Below are 23,774 nucleotides of genomic sequence, written 5' to 3' on the forward strand. Positions count from 1 at the left end.
CACCTGAACATTAGGAAGAACTTCCTAATTATGAGAAAGAGCTGTTCAACAATGGAACTCTCTGCCTCAGTGTTGTGGAGGCTCCTTCTTTGGAGGCTTTTCAACAGAGGCTGGAGTAGAACAACTGCTTTGGGAGACGGTGGTCGGGAATCTGGACAACGTGGTCGGTCCAGTGGAGTTGATGGCGGAGGACCATCGCTTCAATCCTGGTGGTCTTTGCTTCTTCCAGCATGCTGACATTTGTCCTCTTGTCTTCCCAAGAAATTTGAAGGATTTTCCAGAAGTAGCGCTGATGGAATCGTTCTAGGAGTTGCATGTGACGTCTGTAGACAGTCCACGTCTCTCAGGCATATAGCAAGGTTGGGAGGACAATAGTTTTATAAACAAGCACCTTGGTCTCCCTATGGATGTCCCAGTCCTCAAACACTCTCTGCTTCATTCAGAAAAATGCTGTACTCGCAGAGCTCAGGCAATGTTGCATTTCAGTGTCAATGTTGATGTCTGTAGACAGTCCATGTTTCGCAGGCTGTCTACAGGCTGGAAGGATAATAGCTTTATAAACAAGCACCTTGGTATCCCTACGGATGTCCCGGTCCTCAAATACTTTCTGCTTCATTCGGGAAAATGCTGCACTCGCAGAGCTCAGGCGGTGTTGTATTTTGGGTCGATATTGTCTTTGGTGGAGAGGTGGCTGCCAAGGGAGTGGAAATAGTCAACATTTTCTAATGTTACACCATTAAGCTGTATCTCTGGCATTGGAGAGGGATTGGCTGGTGACTGCTGGAACAGCACTTTGGTTTTCTCGATGTTCAATGACAGGCCGAGCTTCTCGTATGCTTCTGCAAAGGTGTTCAGAAAATGATGAATGCAGAAAATCCCAAAATTCTGAATGCAGAAAATCCCAAAATTCTGAATGCAGAAAATCCCAAAATGTGTGGAAATGGAGACAAATAGTGCACAGACGATGTTGTCATCAGCATACTGAAGTTCTATAACAGATGGTGACTGCTGGAAGATATCCCAATGTACAATGTATATTTCCTTGTAGAGCTTCTTCTGAATGCACACATATGACGTTATCATCAGCATATTGTAGTTCTATAACAGATGTGCTGTGATCTTGGTTTTGTAGAAGGATTGGCTGGTGATTGCCGAAAGAGCACTTTGGTTTTCTCGATGTTCAATGACAGTCCGAACTTCTCATATGCTTCTGAAGGTATTTAGAGTGGCTTGTAGGTCTTCTTCTGAATGCGCACAGATGACATTATCATCAGCATATTGTAGTTCTATAACAGATGTTGCTGTGACCTTGGTTTTGTAGAGGGATTGGCTGGTGATTGCCGAAAGAGCACTTTGGTTTTCTTGATGTTCAATGACAGGCCAAGCTTCTTGTATGCTTCTGCGAAGGTGTTTAGAGTGGCTTGTAGATCTTCTTCTGAATGCGCACAGATGACGTTGTCATCAGCATACTGGAGTTCTATAACAGATGGTGACTGCTGGAAGATATCCCAATGTACAATGTATATTTCCAAACAGTGCATTTTATGCAAAATATTGTGGGTTTAGAGTGGCTTGTAGATCTTCTTCTGAATGCGCACAGATGACGTTGTCATCAGCATACTGGAGTTCTATAACAGATGGTGACGGCTGGAAGATATCCCAATGCACAATATATATTTCCAAACAGTGCATTTTATGCACAATATTGTGGGGTTTTTTCTGCACAAACGATAATTTCACAGAAAATCCCAAAATGTGTGGAAATGGAGACAAATAGTGCACAGATGATGTTGTCATCAGCATACTGGAGTTCTATAACAGATGGTGACTGCTGGAAGATAGCCCAATGTACAATGTATATTTCCAAACAGTGCATTTTATGCACAATATTGTGGGGTTTTTTTTTGTACAAACGAAAATTTCGCAGAAAATCCCAAAATGTGTGGAAATGGAGGCAAATAGTGCACAGACGATGTTGTCATCAGCATACTGGAGTTCTATAACAGATGGTGACTGCTGGATGATATCCCAATGCACAATGTATATTTCCAAACATTGTGGGGGGGGTTTTTTCCCGCACAAACGAAAATTTCGCAGAAAATCCCAAAATGGGTGGAAATGGAGACAAATAGGCAAAACCTCTCCAATTTCAATCAACAGGGAGAAAACCTTTCCTATTTCGCCATCGCCGTTGTGCGTAAGAGCAAAACAAACAAAGATTTATACCCTAATACTGGGAGATTTACTCCGCTACAGTTGGTTAACTTATACGAGAGACATCTTTTGCGTCTCCTCTGTTTTCCTCGCTTCCAACAAAGGACTTAATCTAGCTTGACATTTTTGATTTTTCACACTCGGCTCTTTCCGAACGGGGAGAGATCCGAGGGCATGTCCCCGGGGTTTAGGAAGTATAACACAAGAATCCAGATTGGCTTATGCTGTCCAAACAGGAACACGGCCAGAAAAGAAAGAAAGAGCATCCAAGCTGAGCACAAAGAATGATTAAAACAATATCAGGAAACATTTTCGGAGCTCCTTCTGCCGGTTTTGAGCGGGATTGCAAAGGAAGCGCCTCCTTTGTGTTGGACGGAGCTCGGGAAGCAACACGTCGTACATCGAGATTCGGGAATGCGACATTTCCCCCTCGCTCTGCTAAATGTATTATACACTCTTGAGAAACCAATCCAGGAAATTTACCCCTGCTCGAAATAACCTCACACATGCCCTGTCTTTGAAACACAAAACGGATATATTTTATGCATCCAGTCATTGGTCCAAAAGTCTTTTTTCGGCATTCATTTAGAAGGATGGCTAGTTCTACAGCTGGTATTTGAATGCCCTTTTCTCTCCCTTGGAATTGCATGCTCTAGGTGCTCTTACTGCCGATTACAGGGAAAACCAGCTGATCCCCAACCCATCTAAAACACAGACATGTGCTTTTCATCTCAAGAACAGACAAGCATCCCGAGTTCTGAAGATCACCTGGGAAGGAACCCCACTGGAGCATTGCAGCACACCCAAATACCTGGGAGTCACTCTGGACCATGCTCTGACCTACAAGAAGCACTGCCTGAACATCAAGCAAAAAAGTGGGCGCTAGAAACAATATCATACGAAAGCTGACTGGCACAACCTGGGGATCACAACCAGACACAGTGAAGACATCTGCCCTTGCGCTGTGCTACTCTGCTGCAGAGTGTGCATGCCCAGTGTGGAACACATCTCACCACACTAAAACAGTAGATGTGGCTCTTAATGAGACATGCCGCATTATCACGGGGTGTCTGCGCCCTACACCACTGGAGAAATTACACTGTTTAGCCAGTATTGTATCACCTGACATCCGCCAGGAAGTAGCAGCCAATAGTGAAAGGACCAAGGCAGAGACATCTCCAGCTCATCCCCTGTTTGGGTATCAGCCAGCACGTCAACGACTTAAATCAAGAAATAGTTTCCTAAGATCTACAGAGTCACTCGCTGGAACACCTCAGCAAGCGAGAGCCCAAAAGTGGCAGGCCCAAACCCAGAACCTCAACCAATGGCTGATACCAAATGAGAGACTCCCCCCTGGGCACACAGGAAACTGGGCGACTTGGAAGGCGCTGAACAGACTGCGCTCTGGCACCACAAGATGCAGAGCCAACCTTCAGAAATGGGGCTACAAAGTGGAATCCTCGACATGCGAGTGTGGAGAGGAGCAAACCACTGACCACCTGCTGCAATGCAACATGAGCCCAGCCACATGCACAAGGGAGGACCTTCTTGTGGCAACACCAGAGGCACTCCAAGTGGCCAGATACTGGTCAAAGGACATTTAACCAACTACCAAACTCACAAGTTTTGTATTTTTCTGTTTGTTTGCTTTGTTCTGTTAGAAATGTAATATAATGGACTGGTTGCTCTGACACGACAAATAAATACTCCTAGTTGGCCATTGTCCAGATGGACTATTACTTTCTGTGTTGTGTCACTTCTACATGGACCAGGACTATGTCAGTCCATTGGATTACTACCTTCTCTGTGTCACCATCACTCTTAGTTGGCCATTGTCCAGGACCAGGACTATATTGCCCAACTAGACTATTACTTTCTCTGTATTGTGTCACTTCTACATGGACCAGGACTATGTTGGGCCATTACCTTCTCTGTGTCACCATCACTTCTAGTTGGCCTTTTCCAGGACCAGGACTGTATTGCCCAACGGGACTATTACTTTCTCTGTGTTGTGTCACTTCTACATGGATCAGGACTATGTTGGTCCATTGGACTATTGCCTTCTCTGTGTCACCATCACTCATAGTTGGCCATTGTCCAAATGGACCAGGACTGTATTGGCGCAATTGGGCTATAACTTTCTCTGTATTGTCACCATGCCTAGCTTGGCTCCATCCAAATGGTTGGCATCACCTGTTACATTTGTGATATCTGAATAGGGTACCCACATGACCAACAACAAACAGGATCAGTAGCCACACAAACATGAGCCATTCCTCTTTCCTCTGCAGATTGGCACCTTTGATGTTGGCCATGAAATACTCTTGAGATCTAAGCAACCTCCTACAACCTGCTGGGCAACCTCAAGGATTTGGGGAGTTATATATCTCCCCAAAGTCTACTTGTGCTACTGTCAGTAAGTTGTATATCAACCTTCACTGAGATCATCCCCACTTGAAGAAAGAATGCTTAGATGCCACCATAAGGCATGCTTAGATATCACCATAAAGCATGCTTAGATGTCACCATAAAGCATGTTTAGATGTCACAATAAAGCATGCTTAGATGCCACCATAAAGCATGCTTAGAAGTCACCATAAAGCATGCTTAGATGTCACCAAAAAGCATGCAGAAATGCCACCATCAGTCATACACTTATGTCACCATAAAGCATGTTTAGATGCCACCATAAGGCATGTTTAGATGCCACCATGAGTGCCAATTTCTCCCATATGACCAGAAGATGAATATTCAAACCAAAGTAGGCAGGACAGAAACCAACTGGTGGCAGGAAGGAAGGCTTACACTCAAGTGGATTTCTATCCCCAAGCTTCCAGTTCCCCCAATTTCCCAAAGTGCATGAAAGCTCACCCTTTCTCCGGGATCTCCTATTGGGCCTGTTGGCCCGGTTGTTCCTGGAGGACCTGGAAGACCCTGCCATGGAGAAAGAAAGAATGCATTAGCTACATGACAAAAAGGAAGTGGTGTGTGTAAACTTACATTCATCCCGAAGAGCAAAAGTATGCAAAAGATCTGTTTACTTAAGCATGGGAAAAATTGACCTTGGATGGTTTGGAGATCCAGGGCCATCATATGGAAATAATTGAACTCAGGGACACAGCTGTTTTCTGCAGATCTGGTCCAGTTCGATGGGGCGGGGAGAGCCTTATTTTGTGCTAACAAGAAGAAAGGAGGTATAAATAGACATCTAGACAACTTCTACTTACTGCTGGACCTTCTGGGCCTGACGGGCCTTCTATGAGCATCCCCTGAAAAAGAACGAGAGGAGGAGGAAAATATATTAATATAGTTGAGGATTTGATAAATCATCTCAAAAGCTCAAAACCAAAGTATTTTGTTGAGGAAAATCAGGTTCTGTTGACTCTAAGAACTGCACCATGTGGATGAGTTTCCATAATTTCTTTTGTTCTTGGTAAACTGGTTCCACACGGCACTCATTTAGCAGTTTGATACCACTTGGATCTGAAGTAGCTTAAAGAAACTGATCTTGCATAATCATTTACGCTCAAGGATCTCGGCATTTCAGAGCTGCAGGAGGCACTGGGAGGAAGGATGAGCTCACATTTCCACGTCCCATCCCACAAGAGACCTGTGGGATGTGACGTGCCGGATCTGGCTTATTAAAAAAAATCTCATTTCCATTCAGTCAGGGACGCGCCTGGACCAGAGCCAGTTTGGAGGTCGAATTACACCATCCACAATGGGGGGTTGATTCCCCCATAGGTCAGGGTTGAAGTGGAGGCCAACTGTTGGAGTTACACAAGTGAGGAGCATGCTTAGATGTCACCATAAAGTATACTTAGATGCCACCACAAAGCATGCTTAGAGGTGATGTCAGACTTTGTTGAACTGATCCAGTTTGACACCACTTTCACTGCCCTGGTTCTACGTTATGGGATTCTGGGAGCTGTAGTTCCATGAGGCACCAGCACTCTTGAACTGAACAGGGTCAAGATGTTGTTGAACTACACCTCCCAGGATTCCATAACACTGAGACACAACATCGTAGTTGCCGAAACCAGCATCTCATTACCAGCTTCCGTCCATGTCGTTCCACTCCAAATAGAGAAGAATGAATCAAACCATATTTCCTTTGATACAGGGATGGGTTTTGAAGTAGAGCTAGAAATTCCAGACAGGGGCAAAATATTCAGGGGTCAAGTTCCTATAGTGCGCAGGGTAGCAACATCATAACCTATGAGGCTGCCTCACAACCTCAAGGATGCCTCACAACCTCTGATGCCTCACAACCTCGGAGGATGCCTCACAACCTCGGAGGGTGCCTCACCACCTCAGAGGGTGCCTCACAACCTCGGAGGATGCCTCATAACTTCGGGGGATGCCTCATAACTTCGGAGGATGCCTCACAACCTCGGAGGATGCTTCACAATCCCGGAGGATGCCTCACAAACTCAGAGGATGCCTCACAACCTCAGAGGTTGCCTTACCACCTCAGAGGATGCCTCACAACCTCGGAGGATGCCTCACAACCTCTAGGGATGCCTTACAACCTCGGAGGTGGCATCACAACCTCGGAGGATGCCTCACAACCTCAGAGGATGCCTCACAACCTTGAAGGATGCCTCTCAACCTCGGAGGGTGCCTCACAACCTCTGAGGATGCCTCCCAACCTCTAAGGGTGCTTCACAACCTCTGAGGATACCTCACAACCTTGGAGGGTGCCTCGCAACCTCAGAGGATACCTCACAACCTCGGGAGGATGCCTCACAACCTCGGAAGGTGCCTCACAACCTCAGAGGGTGCCTCACAACCTCGGAGGATGCCTCACAAACTCAGAGGATGCCTCACAACCTCTGAGGATGCCTCACAACCTCTGGGGATGCCTCACAACCTCAGAGGATGCCTCACAACCTCGGAGGATACCTCACAACCTTGGAGAGTGCCTCACAACCTCGGAGGATGCCTCACAACCTCTGAGTATTCCTCACAACCTCTGAGGATGCCTCACAACCATTAGTCCACTGTCGGAAGATGATCTCATCACTCTGGGGACACATCACGAACCCCACATTGCCCTCCCAATGCTGTTTCCTGCACAGAAAATGCAGTTTCCTGCTCAAAACAAACCACACACGATTTTTGCAGAGACGTAGCCCCAAATTACAAAAATTCAGGACGAATCGGGATTCATTAATCTGTGAAAGGTGAGACATGTATACAGAGGACGGTGAGCAACTTTTCTTCTCCTTTCATGCCAATTTGTATCAGAGGGTCACAATTTAGGAAGGAAGGGTAAGACAACGGGCAAGCTTGGCACAATACCGAACTTGGAGCAAATATTCCGATTTGCATGTAGTGTAAGGCTGGTCCTTCCAGCAGCTCTGTGTACTTTTTCCTCCAAAACAGGGAGGCAGAAGGGGGAAGAAAAAAAGGACGCATTTGGTCTTGTTTACCTCCTGGCAACCGATCGGAGGTCTGGCATGGTGCTCGCCGCTCGGCCTGTCAGATTCTTTGGGGATGATTAAGCTAAGCGGTGTTTTGTTCTCTCCCTGAACGTCTCACAGAAAAAAGACATTTATGCAAGCGTCCGAGCAGAATCGGACCAGATTTCGGAGTCTGCCCTACTCTTAGACTTATACGCCCACGTACAGAGAAAGAGAGAGTTTTGGATTTCGGAGTGGGTAGGAGGGAAGGTCGAACGGGAGGAGACTCCTTGGGAAGCAAGAACAGCTGGATTCCGTTGCAAGGAAATGGTCAAAAAATCTTGACCCTCCTGATTTCAGACCAAGTGCTGTGCCCTTGGCAGCCGTGCCAAGCAGAAGTGGGTTAATTGGGTCATTGGCATGCACCCAGTCTTAGAATGAGAAGGAATTAAAAAAAAGATGAAGGAAGGGTCGGTCAAAGCTTCCACAGCTGTAAAAAGGGTGCTGACACATCTGGAAAGACTGGCGAACGGAGGAGAGACATCTCCTTATGAAATGTGTGTGTGTTTGAGCTGAGTTGAACTGTTGAACCAATCACCAATAATGCGGCCTTCCTCTTTTCCTATTACTTACTTAGGCGATCCCTCATTGTCCGAGGAGGATAGTCTTCCAGGGTGGACCCATAGGTGACTGTGGAGCCCTATTCTTGACCTCCATGTTCTCCCGCAGTGGGAGCATTGGTTTCCAGATGGAAGGCAGTCCCACTCATGGTTGGCTTGACACACCTTCCTCTTGGCACGTTTCTCTCTTTTGCCCTGTATTCATGCCTCTTCAAATTCTGCAGCACTGCTGGTCACAGCTGACCCCCAGCTGGAGTACTCAAGGGCCAGGGCTTCCCAGTTCTCAGTGTCTATGCCAGAGTTTTTAAGGTTGGCTTTGAGCCCATCTTTAAATCTCTTTTCCTGCCCACCAACACTCCTTTTTCCATTCTTGAGTTCGGAGTAGAGCAACTGCTTTGGGAGATGGTGGTCAGGCATCCAGACAATGTGGCCGGTCCAGTGGAGTTGATGGTGGAGGACCATCACTTCAATGCTGGTGGTCTTTGCTTTGGGAGATGGCACGAATGGAGAGTGAAAGAGAGAAACATGCCAAGAGGAAGGCGCAACAAGCCAACCCCGACTGAGACCGCCTCCCACCTGGAAACCAATGCCCTCACTGTGGGAGAAGATGCAGGTCAAGAAGAGGGCTCCACAGCCACCTACGAACCCACCCCCAAGACACCGAACTTGGAGAACTATCATCCTCAGACTACGAGGGATCACCTAAGTAAGGTAGTTGGTGGTAGTAGGCCTAGTAGTTGGTGATGGAAGGGTTAATATAAGTCTTAGTTCTAAAGGGTTGTGTAATCTATAAGTAAGAGTTCATGGGTGAAAGCAATTAAGGGTGGATATATGCAAGAGATGGGTTGCAGCTGGGTGTTTCTTCATATAATGAGTGAGCCTTGGGACTGATCATCTGATATTTTGGTAGTAGATGCTGCTGGTTTCCACCCAGGTTTGTGGATTTTCGGTATGCTGACCTGTCTCCTGAACCCTTGGAACCCTGGAACCTTGAATCTTTGGACTGGCTTTTGACTACGATATAGACTCTTGATCCCGGGACTTTGCTCATTGAACTCTCAGCGTTTGACCAGCGAATTGGACCTTTTGACTACGGTGTTATCTTGAACCTGCAACAGTGTTTGCTGTCAGTTTTTGTTTTCTATTCTGTGGCTGAGTGCTATTTTTATATTTTATATTTTGGTCTATTAAAACAGCCAGAAAGTAAGTGCTTGATACAAACTGGGTGTTTGTTTGGTTCATCTCTACCTGAGTAAGGCAGAGCCTTAGCATCGTGACACACAGCCTCCTAGATGTCGAAGATGGGAAACCCCATCTACCATACCTCTATCTATATACCGTTGTCTGTCTTGTCGTTGTATAATTGGCATTGAATGTTTGCCATATATGTGTTCTGTGATCTGCCCTTAGTCCCCTTTAAGGTGAGAAAGGCAGAATGTAAATACTGTAAATAAATAAATATGGACAATGTGGACGGTCCAGTGGAGTAGGTGGCGGAAGACTTCAATGCTGGTGGTCTTTGCTTCTTCTAGCACGCTGACGTTTGTCTGCTTGTCTTCTGAAGAGATTTGCAGGATTTTTCGGAGGCAGCGCTGATGGAATCGTTCCGAGAGTTGCATGTGACGTCTGTAGACAGTCCACGTCTCACAAGCATATAGGAGAGTTGGGAGGATGATAGCTTTATAAACAAGCACCTTGGTATCCCTACCGATGTCCCAGTCCTCAAACACTCTCTGCTTCATTTGGAAAAAAGCTGCACTTGCAGAGCTCAGGCGGTAAGTTGTTACAAACTGGGTGTTTGTTTGGTTCATCTCTACCTAAATAAGGGAGAGCCTTAGCATTGTGACGCACAGCCTCCTAGATGCCGAAGATGAGAAATCCCATCTACCATACCTCTATCTATGTACCGTTGTCTGTCTTGTCATTGTATAATTGGCATTGAATGTTTGCCCTTTTGGGGTGAGAAAGGCGGAAAATACATACTAATTCCGTATATATTATTCAAAGACTTGTTAAATATATGGAAGAGAGTTGATACTGGTATCACAGTAAACCTTTATGCCTGGCATTGTTTTGTACAGGCGCTCAAGCCATGATTTGGGTTCTTACCGGTTCAATGATCGCTGGCTCCCCTTTCTGTCCCTTTTCACCTCGTGGCCCGCCGATCTGCAACGGACAAGGGAAACGCGAATTAGAAGCAGCCGACAAAGTCCGCCTCGTTTGCTCAACTAATTGAAACTGAACGGCATGCGCGGTGAATAGAACGTTGCGTAAGCAAAACATTCCATGTGTAAAATGAGATATTGGGCATGTTCGGCTCAAACAATGGGTCTTTATGTCTGTTTGGGCATCCATCTATCCACTCAACCAAATGTGGGAACCAACCCAATGAAGGGAATTCACCTGTTCCTTCTGCCAATGGCCTGGATCTTGGTGAATTTTCCCTGTGACTTTCTTCTCCCCTAAGAATCGGTCCTAGAGGATTTTCTGGAGAAAGTACCCATGGGCATCTTTTCAGATCTGCTGCTGTCAAAGTTCTCTATGTGATGAGAAACCAATACACTAATACCAAGCCATTTGTTTTCGAGCACCGGGACTGTGGCGCAGCTGGTTGGGAGTCAGCTGCATTAAGATCACTACTCATAGAATCATAGAATCAAAGAGTTGGAAGAGACCTCATGGGCCATCCAGTCCAACCCCTTTCTGCCAAGAAGCAGGAATATTGCATTCAAATCACTCCTGACAGATGGCCATCCAGCCTCTGCTTAAAGCTTCCAAAGAAGGAGCCTCCACCACACTCCGGGGCAGAGAGTTCCACTGCTGAACGGCTCTCACAGTCAGGAAGTTCTTCCTAATGTTCAGATGGAATCTCCTCTCTTGTAGTTTGAAGCCATTGTTCCGCGTCCTAGTCTCCAAGGAAGCAGAAAACAAGCTTGCTCCCTCCTCCCTGTGGCTTCCTCTCACATATTTATACATGGCTATCATATCTCCTCTCAGCCTTCTCTTCTTCAGGCTAAACATGCCCAGTTCCCTAAGCCGTTCCTCATAGGACTTGTTCTCCAGACCCTTGATCATTTTAGTCGCCCTCCTCTGGACACATTCCAGCTTGTCAATACTGACCAAAAGGCCATGAGTTCAATGCCAGCCCAGTTTGGAGTGAGCTTCCGACCAATTTGTGTAGCTTGCTGTCAACCTTTGCAGCCTGAAAGACAGTTGCGTCTGTCAAGTAGGAAATTTAGGTACTGCTTATGCGGAGAGGCTAATTTGTTGTTCATTCGTTCAGTTGTTTTCGACTCTTCGTGACCTCATGGAACAGCCCATGCCAGAGCTCCCTGTCGGCCGTCACCACCCCCAGCTCCTTCAAGGACAATCCAGTCAAGGATGGGGTTACGAAGAGTCAGAAGCACTAAACAAATAAACAACAACAAGATCAAGACATTTGATCCTTTGACTTAATCCCTTTGACCTGTGAAGGATCTTGAATGAATCCAACTTCCCCAATTAATTCGTCTCAATGTTGTTCATTCATTCAGTTGCTTCCAACTCTTCATGACCTCATGGACCAGCCCATGCCAGAGCTCCCTGTCGGCCGTCACCACCCCCAGCTCCTTCAAGGACAATCCAGTCAAGGATAGGGTCACGAAGAGTCAGAAGCACTAAACAAATGAACAACAACAACAAGATCAAGACATTTGATCCTTTGACTTAATCCCATTGACCTGTGAAGGATCTTGAATGAATCCAACTTCCCCAATTAATTTGTCTCAATGTTGTTCATTCGTTCAGTTGCTTCCAACTCTTCATGACCTCATGGACCAGCCCATGCCAGAGCTCCCTGTCGGCCGTCACCACCCCCAGCTCCTTCAAGGACAATCCAGTCAAGGATAGGGTCACGAAGAGTCAGAAGCACTAAACAAATGAACAACAACAACAAGATCAAGACATTTGATCCTTTGACTTAATCCCATTGACCTGTGAAGGATCTTGAATGAATCCAACTTCCCCAATTAATTTGTCTCAATGTTGTTCATTCGTTCAGTTGCTTCCAACTCTTCATGACCTCATGGACCAGCCCATGCCAGAGCTCCCTGTCGGCCGTCACCACCCCCAGCTCCTTCAAGGACAATCCAGTCAAGGATAGGGTCACGAAGAGTCAGAAGCACTAAACAAATGAACAACAACAACAAGATCAAGACATTTGATCCTTTGACTTAATCCCATTGACCTGTGAAGGATCTTGAATGAATCCAACTTCCCCAATTAATTCGTCTCAATGTTGTTCATTCGTTCAGTTGCTTCCAACTCTTTGTGACTTCAGGACCAGCCCACGCCAGAGCTCCCTGTCGGCCATCACCACCCCCAGCTCCCTCAAGGTCAATCCAGTCACTTTAAGGATGCCATCCATCCATCTTGCTCTTGGTCGGCCCCTCTTCCTTTTTCCTTCAATTTTCCCCAGCATCATTGTCTTCTCCAAGCTTTCCTGTCTTCTCATGATGTGGCCAAAGGACTTCATCTTGGCCTCTAATCTCCTTCCCTCCAATGAGCAGTCGGGCTTTATTTCCTGAATGATGGACTGGTTGGATCTTCTGGCGGTCCAAGGTACTATCAGAACTTTCCTCCAACATCACAGTTCAAAAGCATCTATCTTCCTTCGCTCAGCCTTCCCTATGGTCCAGCTCTCACATCCGTAGGTGACTATGGGGAATACCATTGCTTTAACTCTGTAGATCTTGGTTGCCAGTGTGATGTCTCAACTCTTCATATTTTATCGAGATTGGACATTGCTCTCCTCCCAAGAAGTAAGCATCTCCTGATTTCCTGGCTGTAGTCTGCGTCTGCAGTGATCTTTGCACCTAGAAAATTTACGACTACATAAAAATCTCCAGCAAGCATGCAAAGAATGAGGAAGTACTTCATCAGTGTCACAAATGGATGGTGAAGCGACAGCTCCCCTGGTGGCCAGAATAAGCTGGAATGTTAAATAGCCTCTGAGTGTCTGTCTATATATGTTGTGTGTCTATGGCATTGAATGTTTGCCATGTATATGTACATTGTAATCCATCCTAAGTCCCCTGCAGGGTGAGTAGGGTAGAATATAAATACTGTAAATAAATAATAAATGGCTCAAGTCCAGTCTTCATGAGGTTTCTTTACCCCTTCGTAAATGGTGTCCTGGTTTGCAGGCATCCCGGGTCCAATGTCGGGCGAGTCGGTCCTGTCGTAGTAGCCTCCGTCGTAATAGCCGTCGTCGTACTCTTTCAGGGTATCCACAGTGAAGTCTTTGTCGATATCTTCGCCTTCATTCCCTGTTGCTCTAGCCTAAGGAAATGAAACACAATCCCATATGAGATATAGGAATTTATCGCACTGACTTGTAACTGTTAGGCTAGTGAAAATAATGAATATAATTTTTGTTTTTTGGCTTTTTAAGTCCTTTCTGTTGTGTTTTTCAGTGTTTTTATGAGTGATGGTTGCTCGTTGGCCTGATATGTGTCTTGTGTCCAAATTTGGTGTCAATTCGTCCAGTGGTTTTGGAGTTATGTTCATCCCACAAACGAACATTACATTTTTATTTATATAGATTACTAGCCGTTCCCTGCCACATGTTGCTGTGGCCCAGTCTGTGTATATGTGTTTTGTGTGTGCATATATCTGTGTATATATGTGTGTTTGCATATATATATATATATATATATATATATATATATATATGTGGATGTATATATGTGTGTATATATTTGTGTATCTACATATTGTGTATATGTGTATATGTATTTGTGTATATATGTGTGTTTGCTATATATATATATATATATATATGTGTGTGTGTGTGTGTGTGTGTATATCTGTGTATATATGTGTGTTTGCATATATATATGTGGGTGTATATATGTGTGTATATATATGTATTTGTGCATTTATATGTGTACATGCATATTGTGTATATGAGTATATATATTTAGGTATATATGTGTGTTTGCTTATATATATATATATATATATATATATATATATAGGTTTATATATGTGTGTATATATTAGTGTATATACGTGGGTGTGTATATATGTGTGTGTGTATATATTTGTGTATATATGTGTGTTTGCATATATATATGTGTATGTGTATATATATGTGTGTGTATATATGTGTGTATTTGTGTGTTTATATGTGTACATGCATATTGTGTATATGTGTGTGCTTGTCTATATGCATATTTGTGTATATATGTATGTATGTGATATGTATATGTGTGTGCATGTGTATATGTATATATGTGTGTGCGTGTATGTGTGTATATGTGTGTATTTGTGTGTGTTTGTGCATATATATATATATATATATATATACGTGCATGTGTGTATGAATGTGAGCATGTGCATATGTGTATGAGTGTACGTGTCTATGTATATATGGTGTATTTTGGGAGTTTTTAAGTCTGCTCCGCTGGGGTTGTGTGTGTGTGTTTGTGTGTTTATGGGTGATGGATACTTGTGGGACTTAGGTGTGCTGTGTCCAAATTTCATATATGTTTATATATGTGTGTTTGCATATATATATGTGTGTGTGTTTGTATATTTGTGTATTTGTGTGTTTATATGTGTACATGCATATTGTGTATATGTGTGTGCTTGTCTATATGCATATTTGTGTGTGCGTGTATGTGTGTATATGTGTGTATTTGTGTGTGTTTGTGCATATATATATATACGTGCATGTGTGTATGAATGTGTGCATGTGCATATGTGCATGAGTGTATGTGTCTATGTATATATGGTGTATTTTTTGGGTTTTTAAGTCTGTTCCGCTGGGGTTGTGTGTGTGTGTTTGTGTGTTTATGGGTGATGGACACTCGTTGGACTGTTAGGTGTGTTGTGTCCAAATTTCATGTCAATTCATCCAGTGGTTTTTGAGTTATGTTAATCCCACAAACCAACATTACATTTTTATTTATATAGATTACTATTACTACTACTACTACTACTACTACTACTACTACTACTAAATGTATTGCCCTCCTTGAGGCTTGAGGCAGGGTACAACAGGGTTAAAACAGAATGATAAAGCACAACAATATTAAAATACATATAACACACATTATTATTATTATTAACACAATTGGGAAATTACACAATTGTGCAATTCTACATTTTTTTTTAAAAAAATCTGCAAATACATGTATATAACACATACTAAGCAGCCACTTACAAGGTGTTAAGGGCATATACATTTTGGCAGACGTGCCACCCATATGACAGAAGATACAAAAAAATAAATTACATCAGTTTCATTGTAGGTGATGACGGTGCTCGTGGGGACTTCGGCCTCAACGCCCTCTTCGGTAAATTTATCTAAATTGTCAATGTCTTCATAGTTGACGTCCTCATATGGAAGTGGCGTGTAGTATTCATCAGGCAGGGTTCCATAGTTATACTCGTCCACCAGTGGGTCGTCCACCTTCTCATCCTCCTTGTTCTCCTCCAAGGTGCTCTCCACAACTGATGGGGGTTGGGTGGCAGGAGGGGCAACTTCCTGTTTAGAAAGAGGAGAACTGTTAGACGTTCTTCCCATGAGAAGCTCGGCCTGTCACTGAACATTGAGAAAACCAAGGTGCTGTTCTAGCAGTCACCAGCCAATCCCTCTCCAGTGCCAGAGATACAGCTTAATGGTGTAACATTAGAAAATGTGGACCATTTCCGCTCCCTTGGCAGCCACCTCTCCACCAAAGTCAACATCGACGCCGAAATACAACACCGCCTGAGCTCTGCAAGTGCAGCATTTTCCAGAATGAAGCAGAGAATGTTTGAGGACTGGGACATCCGTAGGGAGACCAAGGGGCTTGTCTATAAAGCTATTCCCCTCCCAACCCTGCTCTATGCCTGTGAGACGTGGACTGTCTACAGACGTCACATGCAACTCCTGGAACGATTCCATCAGCGCTTCCTCCGGAAAATCCTGCAAATCTCCTGGGAGGACAAGCGGACAAACGTCAGTGTGCTGGAAGAAGCAAAGACCACCAGCATTGAAGCGATGGTCCTCCAACATCAACTCCGCTGGGCCGGCCACGTTGTCCGGATGCCTGACAACCGTCTCCCAAAGCAGTTGCTCTACTCCGAACTTAAGAACGGAAAACGAAACGTTGGTGGACAGGAAAAGAGATTTAAAGATGGGCTCAAAGCCAACCTTAAAAACTCTGGCATAGACACTGAGAACTGGGAAGCCCTGGCCCTTGAGCACTCCAGCTGGAGGACAGCTGTGACCAGCAGTGCTGCAGAATTTGAGGAGGCACGAGTGGAGGGTGAAAGAGAGAAACGTGCCAGGAGGAAGGCGCGTCAAGCCAACCCTGACCGGGACCGCCTTCCACCTGGAAACCAATGCCCTCACTGCGGAAGAAGATGCAGAGCAAGAATAGGGCTCCACAGCCACATACGGACCCACAAGGAAATCCATAACGGAAGACCATCTTACTCGTCCAACGAGGGATCGCCTAAGTAAGACCCAAAGTCTAACTTAGGTGAGCAACCATGTGCCTCCATGTATTACTGGATCATCACTATCATCACCCCTGGTCAACATAGTCAATTGTTGTTCACCTTGCTCACAGCACTCACCAAGAAACCAAACATGGTAATAAACAATAACACAATAAAAACACACAAAGACACCGTAACCAAAGACACCGTAAACAAATGGAAGGCTAAATACGAGGGTTGAATGAAAAGTAATGCCTCCACTTTCGTAACGGCTCAACAGATGGCAGTACTGGTATGCAGCAGGTACTGGCTTGTTCAGTAGACTCTCCTCTACAGTTCTATTTTGGCGGGGAAGCCTTAGCACTGAATGGTTGTGCTGTTAAAGTGTAAAGTATGGAACCCTGCGCAGACGGTTGGTCAATGCGACTTAAGCAACGTGCAGTCATTGAATTCTTGACAGCAGAAGGTGTCACCCCAAAGGAGATTCATCAGAGAATACAAGCTGTTTATGGTGATTGTGTTGATGAGAGTACTGTTAGCGTTAGCGGAAGTTTTGCACATTGAATGGTTGTGCTGTTAAAGGACGAAGTATGGAACCCTGTGCAGACGGTCAATGCGACTTAAATGTGCAGTCATTAAATTCTTGACAGCAGAAGGTGTCACCTCAACATCTTTAAACTTACTCGCCAAACGATGCACAGTACTTGTCAGTATATGTTGAAGTATGTAATGTGTTTTAAATGTAATTTCATGCAGTAGAAATATGGATGCCACAAGATTGTATTGCTGTGATGTATGTTTATGTTAGAGGCTGTGAGAAAGTAGCCCTGAGATACTCTCTGTCTGGAGTTGTGAGAAAATTAGGGAGTATCTGGTATCTGCCAAGCAGCTGCAGAATTCTTTACACTTCTACTTCCTTTGTCCTGCGTACTGGCCACGGTAGTCCACGCTCTGGTTACATCCCGCATAGATTACTGCAACGCGCTCTACGTGGGGTTGCCCTTGAAGACTGTCCAGAAGCTTCAGATGGTCCAGCGCTCGGCAGCCAGGTTGCTAACGGGAGCGGCACTCAGGGAGCATACCACTCCTCTGTTGAGCCAGCTCCACTGGCTGCCAATCTGCTACCGGGCACAATTCAAGGTGCTGGCGTCAGCCTATAAAGCCCTAAACGGTTCCAGCCCCACTTACCTCTCCGAACGCATCTCCCCTCCCTGCCTGTTGGATTCCAAAACAGTCGGCAACAGCATCTTGCTCCGAAACCTTCTCTGTTCACTCATCCACAGAACCATTTTGCTCTAAAACCACCTCTGTTTGCCCACCTACAGCCTAGTCCCAAAACCACGATTTTAATTTCTTCCTGAAAGCCAGGAGGAATGAAGCTGATCTTATCTCATTTGGAAGCGTGTTCCACAAGTGGGGCCACAGCTGAGAAGGCCCTGTCTCTTATTCCCACCAGACGCATTTGCGATGTTGATGGGAGTGAAAGCAGGGCTTCCCCGGATGATCTTAGATTTCGAGGTGGGTCGTAGAGGCAGATGCTTTTTTGAATGGATTATGGTGACTTGAATTACCCATAACAATCTATCTGCTCAGCTAGAAACCCATATGAAGAACTCTGCTACATATGTAGATATGCTTCCTACCATGGGCAACCAGATGTTCCAAAAGAAGCCCACCAAGATCTTTCGTTCCCCTAGAAACCCATATGAAGAGCTCTGCTACATATGTAGATATGCTTCCTACCATGGGCAACCAGATGTTCCAAAAGAAGCCCACCAAGATCTTTCGTTCCCCTAGAAACCCATATGAAGAACTCTACTTAATATCTAGATATGCTTCCTACCATGGGCAACCAGATGTTCCAAAAGAAGCCCACCAAGATCTTTCGTTCCCCTAGAAACCCATATGAAGAACTCTACTTAATATCTAGATATGCTTCCTACCATGGCCAACCAGATGTTCCAAAAGAAGCCCACCAAGATCTTTCGTTCCCCTAGAAACCCATATGAAGAGCTCTGCTACATATGTAGATATGCTTCCTACCATGGGCAACCAGATGTTCCAAAAGAAGCCCACCAAGATCTTTCGTTCCCCTAGAAACCCATATGAAGAGCTCTACTAAATATCTAGATATGCTTCCTACCATGGGCAATCAGATGTTCCAAAAGAAGCCCACGAAGATCTTTCGTTCCCCTAGAAACCCATATGAAGAGCTCTACTAAATATCTAGATATGCTTCCTACCATGGCCAACCAGATGTTCCAAAAGAAGCCCACCAAGATCTTTCATTCCCCAGCAACTAATATTCAAAGGAAACCTTTGATACTACATTACATGAAATCCATACCTCAGTGGTTTCAGTCCTTTCCCTGGCTACTTCTTCAATTTCCACAGGTTGAGTAGTCGGTGGAATGACTTTGCCCGTATCATCAGTGTCCTCGTAGTAGGGGTATTCATAATAGTAGGTTTCTCCTTCAGCTTCCAGGTTGCCATCTCCATCAGTGTACTGAAAAACAAACATGGCAACTGAGACTTGGACGGCTCCGTCTGTGGTTTCTCCAAGTTGGAGAAAGTTGCTCTTACCCTGTTGCTCTTACCCTGCTAACTTCTGTGGAATTACCTTGGCTTTTGCGGAAAGCTTCTGGCTCTTTGGGACTTTGATTTTTATCCTGTTTTTTAGAGACTTTGTCTTGCTGCCATGGACATTTGCTTAACCAATGCTTCATGTTATTTGCCTTTGGAACCTGGGAACTTTGCCTTTCCATTTAAGACTTTGTTTTGCTCATGAATTTATTTATTTATTTATTATTTATTTCAAGTACTTCTACCCCGCCCTTCTCAACCCCCGAGGGGGGACTCAGGTCGGCTTACAAAAAAAGGCACAATTCAATGCCTACACAAAATTCACATACGTACAAAACAGCAGTTAAAACAATTATCACAGTTAAAATAGTCGGTATAGAACACAATCAATAAAAAACTAATATCATGCTCAGCGTTCGTCTTTCAGAGTTCCATAATTCCATTCCACTTAGTTAATTCCTGTCCATTGTCAAAGTCCTTTCTTTATCTGCCAGATTGTCCGAATGCCTGGTCCCAAATCCATGTTTTCATTTTTTTCCTAAAGGCAAGGAGGGATGTCGCTGATCTAATTTCCCCAGGGAGTGAATTCCATAGGTGAGGGGCCACCACCAAGAAGGCCCTGCTCCTCGTCCCCACCAATCTCACTTGTGATAGAGGTGGAGTCAAGAGCAGGGCCTCCCCAGAAGATCTTAGACTCCGAGGTGGGACGTAGAGGGAGATCCGTTTGGACAGATACACTGGGCCGGAACTGTATAGGGTTTTGTAGGTCAAAACCAGCACTTTGAATTGTGCTCAGAATTGGATTGGTAGCCAGTGGAGCTGACACAACAGGGGGGTGGTATGCTCCTTGTATGACGCTCCTGTAAGTACTCTGGCTGCCTCCTGCTGGACTAGTTGGAGTTTCCGAACAGTCTTCAAAGGCAACCCCACGTAGAGTGCGTTGCAGTAATCTAATCGGGATGTAACAAGAGCATGGACCACTGTGGCCAGATCCGACTTCCCAAGGTACGGGCGCAGCTGGCGCACAAGTTTTAATTGTGCAAAAGCTCTCCCAGCCAACGCTGAGACCTGGAACTTTACTTCTTGATTTCCCTGTTTTGATTTTGCTTTCTTCCAATAAACTACAAAACCTACAGCCTTGGTGTGTGGTGGGGTCTTGGGCAAGGTGAATCTACACAACCCCTATCCAGGGAAGAACTAGAATTGCGACAAAAATGTATTTACCTCCAATAATGGGCAGATATGGAAGCTTGACTATATAAAACTGTCAAGAAACGAGGAGCGGCTAATTCATCAATATGCAAGTGAGTTCATTATATTACCAACACTGAAAGTAGCGAGAGACGAGGAGGAACTGATTTTATGGCGTGAGACCAATTAAATGTTGTTGATCATAAAGTTTAAACTCATCGCATTCCTCAAACAAGGTCCCCAAGTGCAAAGGAGAGTAAATACCTCCTCGCGCTGTTCTCTACTTACGTATTCATCTGGACTGGGATCTTGGGATTGCGGCGAATCCGGAACAGCTGTATCACAATCGGGGCTGTAGTGCTCGCAATAATCGTAGGCCGCCCGATGATCTGACACCAGGAGGAGTTGTTGGATGTCACCCTGAAGGAAAAGACAAAAACACAGGTTGCACTCAGTGATGGCACTCAACACAAAGGCATATGGAGATGGCTACCTTTCCCGTATTTCGACACAATTTGGCTTGAGTTTGAACTAGGATATATAGTGTCTACTAGATCCAGGGAAGTTGTGCTACCCATGCTCTATTCTGCCTTGGTCAGACCACACCTGGAATCCCACTGTGTCCAATTCTGGGCACCGCAATTGAAGGGAAATGTTGACTCTAAGCTGGAATGTCTCCAGAGGTGGGTGACTCAAAGGATCTGGAGAACAACTCCTATGAGGAACGGCTTAAAGAGCTGGGCATGTTTAGCCTGCAGAAGAGAAGGCTGAGAGGAGATATGATGAGGGCCTTGGATCAAGTTGTGAGAGGCAGTCCTACGGAGGAGGGAGCAAGCTTGTATTCTGCTGCCCTGGAGACTAGGACGCAGAAGAATGGCTTCAAATGACAGGAAAGAAAGATGATTCCACTGGTGGTCTTGGTATCTTCCAGCTCGCTGACATTTGTCGACCTGTCTTCCCAAGAGTTTTGCAGAATTTTTCAGAGGAATCGCTCCAGGAGTTGAGTGTGACGTCTGTAGACAGTCCACGTTTCGCAAGCGTATAGCAAGGTTGGGAGGACAATAGCTTTATAAACAAGCAACTTGGTGTCTCTATGGATGTCCTGATCCTCAAACACTCTCTGCTTCATTTGGAAAAAATGCTGCACTCACAGAGCTCAGGTGGTATTGTATTTCAGTCTCAATGTTCACTTTTGTGGAGAAGTGGCTGGCAAGGAAGTGGAAATGGTCAACGTTTTCTAAAATTACACCATTGAGCTGTATTTCTGGCATTGCAGATGGGTTTGTTGGTGACTGCTAGAAGAGCACTTTGGTTTTCTTGATGTTCAGTGAGAGGCCGAAATTCTCATATGCTTCTGCAAAGGTGTTTATAGTGTCTTGTATGTCTTCTTCTGAATGGGCACACACTACGTTATCATCAGCATACTGGAGTTCTATAACAGATGTTGTTGTGACCTTGTTTTTTTAGAGGGAGTGGCTGGTGACTGCTTGAAGAACACTTTGGCTTTCTCGATCTTCAATGAGAGGCAGAGCTTCTTGTATGTTTCTGCGAAAGTGTTTCAGAGTGGCTTGTAGGTCTTCTTCTGAATGCGTACAGATTACATTATCATTGGCATATTGGAGTTCTATAACAGATGCTGCTCTGACCTTGGTTTTGTAGAGGGATTGGCTGGTGACTGCTTGAAGAACACTTTGGCTTTCTCGATCTTCAATGAGAGGCAGAGCTTCTTGTATGTTTCTGAGAAGGTGTTTAGAGTGCCTTGTAGGTCTCCTTCTGAATGCGTACAGACTACGTTATCATCAGCATATTGGAGTTCTATAATGGATGTTGTTGTTACCTTGTTTTTGTAAAGGGATTGGCTGGTGATGGCTAGAAGAACACTTTGGTTTTCTCAATGTTCAATGAGAGGCAGAGCTTCTTGTATGTTTCTGCGAAAGTGTTTCAGAGTGGCTTGTAGGTCTTCTTCTGAATGCGTACAGACTACGTTATCATCGGCATATTGGAGTTCTATAACAGATGCTGCTCTGACCTTGGTTTTGTAGAGGGATTGGCTGGTGACTGTTAGAACACTTTGGCTTTCTCGATCTTCAATGAGAGGCAGAGCTTCTTGCATGTTTCTGCGAAAGTGTTTAGAGTGCCTTGTAGGTCTTCTTCTGAATGTGAGCACACTACGTTATCATTGGAATATTGGAGTTCTATAACAGATGTTGTTGTGACCTTGTTCTTGTAGAGGGATTGGCTGGTGATGTCTAGAAGAACACTGGTTTTCTTGATGTTCAATGAGAGGCAGAGCTTCTTGTATGTTTCTGCAAAGGGGTTTAGAGTGGCTTGCAGGTCTTCTTCTGAATGTGCACACATTACATTATCATCAGCATATTGGAGTTCTATAACAGATGTTTTTGTGACCTTAACTTTCAGTCTGCTGAGGTGAAATAGCTTGCCATCTGTCTGGTAGATGATTTCTACTCCGGTGGGAAGCTTCCCACCAAGAAGATGAAGTATCATAGTGATGAAGATGGAAAATAAGGTTGGGACAATAACACATCCATGTTTGACACCCAATTCCACCTTAAATGGGTCACTTTGGGAGCCATTGCTGTCCAAAACTGTTGCCATAACGTCATCATGGAGGAGCTGCAGGATGTTGACAAATTTGTCCGGGCATCTGATTTTTTGGAGGATGGTCGAGAGAGCACTCCAATACCAGAATCCCTTTTCTGATCTCAGCTTTTAATGGTGTCACTGTCTACATATACTCCAATATAGTTGAACCAAATCCCTTGAGCTTACCCATGCAGCAATGATAAATTGGCTTCCTAGCTTCCAAGTCGAAACCCGGTGTGCATTTTTGCAGAATATTGGCCGCACTGGGGACTGTACTGATATAACCTTCGAGAAAGTGCAATGTGTTTTTTTAATATGCTAGCATATTGTCCCAATAGGATTCAGGCCAAACAATGCCTATTTATATCTCCCATCGTCTTGACCTAGATTCGGTTTCTCGCTCAAACTTTCTCAAACATGAAAAACAAGCCAAAGAGATGGCAGAGAAAAAGGTGGGAGGAGATGCTTTCCAAAGGTTGGCAGCTGGAGTTTTCTTCCAAAACATAATCCTTGCCAAGCTGTAAGTCTGCTAAAAAGCCCAGGACTTAACCTATCACTCCCTATTTAACTGCTGAACTTTGTGGATGCAGACTTGGACTTTTTATGGAAGATCAATTGAGGCACTTTTGGGATGCTGGGTGTTTGACCTCCTACAAGTGTTCATCTGACCTTTTGAAGGCTATTT

General features: G+C 44.7%; 1 protein-coding gene across 2 annotated transcripts in view; it reads right to left on the minus strand.

The window, feature by feature from the left end:
* COL5A1 (collagen type V alpha 1 chain) overlaps nt 1–23,774 on the minus strand; it is a 224,990-nt gene that overhangs the window by 115,090 nt on the left and 86,126 nt on the right. For both annotated transcript variants that reach the window (XM_067471818.1, XM_067471817.1), the window contains exons 5-11: nt 20,774–20,905; nt 19,059–19,217; nt 15,519–15,770; nt 13,394–13,558; nt 10,349–10,405; nt 5,442–5,483; nt 5,086–5,148 (exon numbers count right to left, since the gene is read on the minus strand). In XM_067471818.1, coding sequence (XP_067327919.1) covers nt 5,086–5,148; nt 5,442–5,483; nt 10,349–10,405; nt 13,394–13,558; nt 15,519–15,770; nt 19,059–19,217; nt 20,774–20,905 — 870 coding nt within the window. The remainder of the gene's footprint in view (nt 1–5,085; nt 5,149–5,441; nt 5,484–10,348; nt 10,406–13,393; nt 13,559–15,518; nt 15,771–19,058; nt 19,218–20,773; nt 20,906–23,774) is intronic.

This window comes from Anolis sagrei, chromosome 11 (genome assembly GCF_037176765.1).
Source record: "Anolis sagrei isolate rAnoSag1 chromosome 11, rAnoSag1.mat, whole genome shotgun sequence".
NCBI lineage: Eukaryota > Metazoa > Chordata > Lepidosauria > Squamata > Dactyloidae > Anolis > Anolis sagrei.